This window comes from Ascidiella aspersa, chromosome 8 (assembly GCF_963924565.1).
Source record: "Ascidiella aspersa chromosome 8, kaAscAspe10.2, whole genome shotgun sequence".
Taxonomy (NCBI): Eukaryota; Metazoa; Chordata; class Ascidiacea; order Phlebobranchia; family Ascidiidae; genus Ascidiella; species Ascidiella aspersa.
In genome coordinates, this window is record NC_139454.1 from 1,993,245 (window position 1) to 2,001,577 (window position 8,333).

Here is an 8,333-nt window from a genome sequence, read left to right on the forward strand (position 1 = left end):
AGACTAGCTTTGTGGTCACAGAAAACCTATTTGTTTTGCGCGTTTGGTTTTACGGCCTATTGCAAGGCATTAGACTGGTGCAATATTCCAGTCCAAATGCACAGAAACATAACGCACCAAATATAATTGTTTTCATAAATATATATGAATTGTGTATTTGTTTTTTGTCGCTGATTTATTCTGATCTAAACGCAAACTGTGAAACTGTACGAAATTAAATTTTCTTAAACCAAACTATATGGCACCCGCTAATCCAGATCAGTAAAAATTTGATTTTTGTAAAATAAATAATTGTAAAAGGTTAGATTAACAGTGTTCATAGTAAGGCATATATTAAAAAAATGTATTACAGATACGATTGCATGTATTTTTATGTAAACTTAGCTTTCAACATTGCCAGAAAGTTCGGGACTTTTTCAAACTAAAAAAGACTGGAGAATGCTAGTTTCGAAACATGTCTAGTTTCGGTATTACACCAGTGCCCGAAATTTATTGCTTACGGCACATGACTTTTTTGCCAATAGTTGTTACTCAAATAATGACAGTGCAGTTTAAAAATAACTTAAAGTTTGTCCTTCTTGGATTAATCAAGCTAAGTTGTTTAAACGAAAATCACATTTAACGCATTTTGTTGATTTCCTATAGTAGCTATGAAATATTTTGTTATTCGTCAAACAACACGTAAAATAAATAACATTCGAATTAAAGAAATAAAGTGGCGTCATATAGTGTATTAAATATGGTTGGCGATGGCGGTACGGCAAGTTTATTGGCCTATCTACGGACTCCAGCCATGAAACCGAAATAAGAACAACATTAACATGAGAGTAATACCCAGTTCATAAGACCAAAATAGGACTAATACCTAATAGTCGTAATAACGTCTAAATCGGAATAAGTCATAACTCCGCTGGAATAATACCTAAATGGTCAGAATCAGGCAAATACAAATGTTTTACCTAACCCTAAACGTTACCCTTAAGTAGATAACTAACCATTTAGGCCTTACAACGACAAATTTAGGACTTAATTTGACAGGCTTATTTCTTATTCAAGCGATTTTAAATGTTATCCTGTCGTGGAAATTATTGTGTATTTCGCTTTAGTATTTAGATGGTCTTAATACTATGGTATTATATGTTATTCTGCTTTAAATATTGTAGCCTTGTAGCTCATATTGTGTGTTCCCTTATCTACACGTAATTAACGACTGTCAACGCACTCTAGATTGATTACACCCATCTACTACCATTTTAATAGCTTTAACTGACTCTTGGAAATCTATTTTGTCGTTGGTCAACCTACATACCAACTCAACACTGCACTATACATTGTAGGGAGGCCATTTGACAAAAACGGCACAATTTTCTGGACTCAATGCAGTTCCGAATAGTGGAAAAACCTATGTTCAGTCATTATTTTTAAAGTGTCTGTATTTGGTAAACTGTTATATACCGTATTTCTCTAGTATACGCAGCTTACCATAACAACGCACACAATGTAAACGTTTATTGTATTGTGTTAAAATGAAGTAAATTGCACTCAGAAGGCGGAAACATCCACGTTGCATAGGAAATTATTATTATATGAATAAAAACAAAATAAAACGCAAACATTTCACCAAGAAAAACTGATCTGCATAAATTAAAAGCAATGCAACAAAACATGATCCATGCACTCTGCTTTGTGCAGTAAAACAGTAGTAGTACAGATAACTAAATTAAAATGTAACAAGTTTAAATATATTGATTTCTAAGATGCCAGCAAAATAAATATGGTATAGGTACCAAAACAGATATATACCAAAACAAGATGGCAATTGTAAGACATTTTAAATAACAGTTTTATTGCTTTTAATTCATAAACATTTCTGAAATATTTTTGTTTTTTTAAGATTGTTTTATATATGTTAAACAACAAAACAAACTGTTTTTAGATTTGGTCATAGTTTTCCAGAATTGTTAATTTGCACATGTTTTGTTTAGCGTTTCAATACTTCTCTTACATTCTCAATTTTCTTTTGTAGACTGCGGCATACTGTGATTTACTTTTTCCAATTCCTTATGTATTGGCGTGCTGTGTGACACCTATTTAATAAAAAAATAAATCAACATAACAAATTAAAGCTACTTTTGGATAAAATAATATACAAATTGTAAAAATTGGGTAAATGAAATGGGTGGTTAATAAAAAATTCCTGATTCTTTTAATGCTTTGCTACAAATTATGTCCGAGTAAAGTTTTATAAATTGATTTAAAACTGAAATGAATAACACAAAACATCTAAAGCTTGTTCAAAAGAGATAAATTCAATTCATGACTAATGCTTGCAACGAAATAACTCTACTTCCTATTGGTTACTTCCGGCTGTTTTTAAATAAAAGGTAAACAGTTTTCGCATAACATTAAGCTTAAACACACTTACATTGTGTTCATTTTCAGTTCCAGCTTTCAGCAGTTTGTCACACATTTGAGAGCAAATAACAACTGAAAAGAGGACTAGTTTTGTTAAATTTGCAAGCAAATGATGTGTGTTTTTGAACTCTTAATATAAAATTGAATTATAACTCAGGAATCTGAATAGGCCGTAGTGGTTTGTCATGTAGTAAAAGCTATTTACAATAATGGTAAATATTTTACTGTACGCACCTTTAGCTTGAATAACTGGTAACTTGTCTGCCATCAATTTGTGTCCATTTGGCAAATTTTTATCAGCTGTGTTTGACACGATATTGTACGTGTTCTCCAATCTTTTTTCGTCAGTTTTGAGTATTTTGTCAAAAGAGGAGATTAAAAGATTAATTTCGCCAGACGCTACTGCTCTTTGGTTAAAGATCCGATCAACTATCTCCATTTTAAAAACAAAAGAAAGCAGTCGTTTCACATTTGTTTAGAGAATACATTTTAAAGTCCAGTTCAAGAAGCTTCAAATATTTTTTAATTTCCGGTTACCATAACAATGTCGTATTTTTGTTCGGATTATTATTTTTTTTTGCTGTGGTTGGTTATAATAATATCAAACTAGTGTTTTTAAAAGCTAGATTGCTCTGATTATTGCATAAAAACGGGATAAAACAAACTACAGTTAAAAAAACTCACGCAAAAATAATACCGGGAAATTCCCGAATAGTAACCTGTTGTAAAATGTACACGTAATTCTCTGAAATTTCGTCTGGTGAAAACGTTTCGGCTCTGTTTGAATATAGTGGTGCCGTACTTTTTGGAAATGTGTTGTTTAGGCGGGATGGTGCTGCGTGCGCTATTGATGGCTTCCGCAGTATTTCTGTTCCCTTCTTCTTTGGGCTGTTGATCGCGTGCATGCAAGTTGTAGTTGCCAGACCATAGCTCGTTAATTACTTTCGCGCTATCGGTGGGACGTTGTTTTGCAGCGCAGTGCTAAAAGTGGGAAATGATAAAAGTGTAAATAGCCAATGGTGATGAGCACCCAGCTCACAGTTTGGTAATTTTGTACCAGGTTTATACTTCTAATCTCTTTTAATTGTTACAGTATTTACATTATAATGTGCTCAACTTTGTGGATGACTTTTCACTTTAAATAAGTTATAAAAGGTATGTCAGTTATTAGTGTTGTTATGATGTTGACTTTAATTAAAGTGAACTTAAGTCACTGTTTTTCAATGACTTGACTTAAGTTTTTTTTTTTGAGCAAAATGGCTTGACTTAAGTCATTTAGACAAATGATTTAACTTAGACTTTAGTCGTTAAGACAAATGACTTCACTTAAAGTTAAGTCATACAGATAAATGACTTAACTTAGACTTAAGTCATTTCCACAAATACCTGCTATATGTTAAGGTGCTTTAAATGAATAATTTTCCAATATTATTAAATGTAGTAAATTTTTACTTATTTGTTTTGTATTTTGCGTTTGCTGTGCACAATATTGTTTATAACGGAACCTGTTAACTAATTTTTGGCATTTAATGTTCATTTTTGATCACAATGCTGTTAATTAAAATTGACTTGCTAAATAAAGTAATTACTTGGACTGTGACTTGACTTGCTATTTGTTATAAATGACTTAACATCAATGACTTGGGTCATTTCAAAATGAAACACTGCCAGTTATTATAGAATTATTTAGATAGCATTTAATTCATAAATAATTTTTTAAGCTAGAATATTTTAATAAAAAACTAGTACACTCCTATATATTAGAAAATTTCTACTAGTTTTAATTCTAAAGATATGATTGGTTATATATGTCATTTATTGATTTTATAGGATATAACTTTGGTTTGTCTTATCAGAAACAGGAAAAATAGTCTCCATGTGTTTTGCCTTTAAACTAAAAGATGCACGATCACCAAAGTTCCAGCGTATCCATTAGAAAAGAAATGTCAAGTAACAGAAAAACCAGAAGAGAATCTGAAAGCCTTGTTTACGACGATGGAACGAATACATTCTTTTGGCGAGCTCATACAGTATCAGTGTTAATCCTAGGAACGCTTGCCTTGATTTATGTTGTATTTTTGGAAGAGCAAATCAATGACAACCTTTACAACACCAAAAGAGGCCTGGTGGCTGCTGTGTTCGTATTTCTCGCTTTTGGAATTACTCAGGCCAAGGATGGGCCGTTTATTCGTCCACACCCAGCTTTTTGGCGTCTTTTGCTTTGCATCAGTGTTTTGTACGAGCTTGGCTTGGTCTTCCTACTTTTCCAATCACTTCCAAACGCAAAGTACATGCTTTCATACGTAGACCCCAATCTAAACCAGCCGTTGAGTTTTAAGGCCTATGGGGGTGTGTGTACCTTGTGGGACCCTGGCCACCCAGACGGCCCTTTGCATAATTTCATGGACAAAATGGAGGGATTCGTTTTGGCTCATTTTTTCGGCTGGTTCTTTAAAGCCCTGATAATCAGGGATGTTTGGTTGACCAACACGATAAGCATAGTGTTTGAGCTGCTTGAATACACCTTCGAACATCAGCTGCCCAACTTTTCCGAGTGTTGGTGGGATCACTGGATTCTTGACTTTGCTCTGTGCAACGGATTGGGCATCTACTTTGGCATTAAGTGCCTGCGACATTTGTCAGTAAAGGAGTATAAATGGCATGGGTTGTGGAAAATACCGTCGTACAAAGGCAAAATGAGAAGAATCGTTAGCCAGTTCAGTCCCTACAGCTGGGTGCAATTTCGCTGGAAACCTACTGAGAACTTGTTTCGCTGGCTTTTCATATCTTTCCTGACGGCTGCCTTTCTTGTAGCGGAGCTCAACACGTTTTACCTAAAATTTGTCCTTTGGGTTCCCCCCGATCACCCGTTCGTTCTGGGACGATTGGTACTTTACTGCTGTTGGGGTGCAGTGGCTGTCAGAGAGTCGTACGACTACTGTGGAGGTGTGGCCAAGCAACTGGGACAACAGGCCTGGATTCTTCTTGCCATCATAATAACAGAGCTACTGATTGTTGTCAAGTTTGGCAGTGATGTTTTGTCCATTCCCTTTCCAAAGTACGTCGTTTCGTTTTGGGTCTTTGTTCTTCTTTCCTACATCGGCTTCTCGATTTGGAAATTCCAAATGCGCTTTCCGAGATTCAAGCGATGGATGCGATTGGCGTCCGGCCCAAAAAAGGAAGAAGCTGCTGATTCTTTAAGTGAACTGAGCGATGGCTGGTCCGACTACGACCTGAAAGACGGCGTGAGGAAACGCACGCCGGCACACTCCAGTGGTCATCGTAGCAGCTAGCTGTCTTCGTTTATCAGGTGTAATTTGTGTGTTCTTTTTTCTACAGTTACTCAGTAATCTTTTTAATGTATTATTTTATGAATTGTTGTATTAAGCGTTAAGAAACGATTAAATATGTTACTTAGTGAAATGAAGCGTGTGTGCCCTTGCGATCAAAGTTTACGCCTTTGGGATGACTATTTATGCCAGTTTGATGATGAAATGATGATTTAAAAATGAAATAACAGGTGTGATTGACAATCTGTGTTACCGAAATGTGTGTAATCGTGTATGTTTCCATTCCTTGCCTAAACGTGTTGTATCGAAACAAGCTTTTAAGAAACTTTTATGTTGTTTTCACATATCTTCAATTAATGTCATATATACATGTTGCGACTTTTTGTTTTACTAATCTCTCAATTGCAGTCTAAGTTCTTACCAAGGTGCGATTCTTGAAATATTATTTTGCTGACGTTGTCCAAATAAGTTGGTTACACATTAAATCTCGTTAGCCTTCAAAGCTCAAAGCTAATTTTTCGTTGCTACCTTTTTTAATTATTAATTACATGTCCTACTGTGTGTGAATTGTTGATTAAGAATCAAATGTGGCTTAAGTTCCTGTTTATTGTAATCGCCCAGCGTAACTTTCACCATTCGTCGCAAACAAAATGTCCTAAAAGAGAAAAAATGTTAACATTCACGAATTCTTCATTGTCATATTCTCGCTTTTTTTATGTTTGCTGCGTACTGCTGCGTTTTAAACAGGCATTCCCAATCAAGAAAACGTGTTTTTTTCGGTGCATAATCAGCGTAGATACATTAAGGCAGACTGCCAGGCATACCTGGCTAATCTCTCACACCAAAGCCGAGCTAAAGTATCCTTTTGTCTCATACTTTTAGAACCGGGAGCGTAAAATGAGTATACTCCCGACTATTTGAACAGATTTAATTTTAAAATAACACTGAAAAACGAGAGCTAATACTGTAGACAAGTTGTATTTTAAAATTGACGTAAAAACACTGCTTCGCCTGGTTAGCATAACAATAAAAGTGATTTAAAGCTGACAGAATAGAGAAATGCGGCTTGCAACCAACGTTTCCTTATAATTGATGTTTTTCAGCCTGAATAAAATAAGGGTTCACCGGGCAAATACAAGCGTATCGTGGTTGAGTTTCAAGAGACATCGGTAAACATACCACAATTAAACATTGATGAACTTACCGCAAATAAACATTGATTTGAAAACTTACCACATACAAACATTGATAGCGCGCAAGATTTTTTTTAATGTGACTGCTAATGCTAAAAGGAAAACAACTGCGTGTAGGATACAGAATACGGAAACAAATATTTCACTAAACAGCTAAATTGCGTTGGTTTTGCAAATATGTATTTAGTGCTCGGTGTTAAAATGTTCGCGTGGACTACAGTCGACATGAAATTCCTAGAGATGACGTCATAAAACTAATAGACTTAAGAAACCTTGAAGTTGCAGGTTACAACAAATGTGAAACTGAAATGCAGTTCAAATAAAGTTGAAAAGGCACCAAAGTGTTTCTACCAGTTAAACCTTTTTTTTAATATTATACAAAAAGATTTCATTTAGACCTTCATGAATTCCCTAAAACTTGTCCACATGCCCCAGTTTGAGAACCCCTATTCTAAACATTTGATGAGTAGTCTAGGCTAGCCCTTTGGCATGGGCTATCAACAATTTTTGGTCCCCCCCTATTCGCAAAAAAGATGTCTCTTAATTCATAATGGAAACCTTAAAAACTAAATAAAAGGATATATTCTCGTTGTCCCGTACCCCCCAGGGAGGTAAAGGTTCATGGTTGAGAAGCCAAGTTTAAGCATTCATAGAATTGCTGAAATGTGGGTGTAGCGTAAATTTGATAACTTAATGAAGTGTTGCGGATGGCTACATCCTATCCGACCCAATATTTCCGAGAAAGTTTAGGGAAACTATCAACATGAAAAGCAAAACAGCCTGTTAAATTCGCTCGTTTAATGGTCTTCTATAAATAGTAATTAGGGTGTGTCTCGTTCCAACTACATTTAAACAAATGCGTGAAAATTTACTAGAAAATCGTTTAGCAGATATTTCCCTTTATTCTCAAACGACAAACGTGTTTTCGATATAACAGGAAATTAACTGTTTTTAATTTTCATAATGTTTAAAAGCACACAGAAACGAAGAGGTTTCGCTAAAAGTTGTAATTTTTACATTTAAATATATGTAATTGTACCCAATTAAGTGGATATCAATTGTAGGCTATATTCGATAATAAATTGGTATTCAAAACAAATACAATACACATTAAGCCCAATGTGTCAAAGAACAACTAACCTTAGAGCATAATGGTTGGAGGTTGTAGTTCCACGTAGTAAGAATATCAAAGCCTCTCCTAATTTTGTTGCCAATAAGGCATTTACATTTTGCTGCCTGCATTTTAAAACGTTTTTTCAAGCATCTTAAAATAAATCATCCCAGTTCTTAGAATCGAGTGATATTTTGGGGATTTGCATGTCCTTTGTTGAAAATCTCTTGCGCCGACTATGCCTAAATTCCATGTCAAAATATTGCAACCAATGTAGCGCAGACTAGGCTACATTTAATTGTAAGGCAGTGAAAATATGTCTAT

The 8,333-nt window shown here is 34.8% G+C and overlaps 1 protein-coding gene across 1 annotated transcript; it reads left to right on the forward strand.

Annotated features, from left to right (window-relative positions):
- The first annotated feature begins 4,256 nt into the window (after positions 1-4,256).
- Positions 4,257-6,457, forward strand: LOC146134821 (phosphatidylserine synthase 2-like). Its single transcript, XM_083395359.1, has one exon. It carries the CDS (start codon positions 4,317-4,319, stop codon positions 5,706-5,708), a length of 1,392 nt encoding a protein of 463 aa, XP_083251485.1. The 5' UTR covers positions 4,257-4,316; the 3' UTR covers positions 5,709-6,457.
- Positions 6,458-8,333: the final 1,876 nt, after the last annotated feature.

Coding starts and splice junctions, on each gene's coding strand:
- LOC146134821 (XM_083395359.1), top strand. CDS start 4,317: ATGCACGATCACCAAAGTTCCAGCGTATCCATTAGAAAAGAAATGTCA.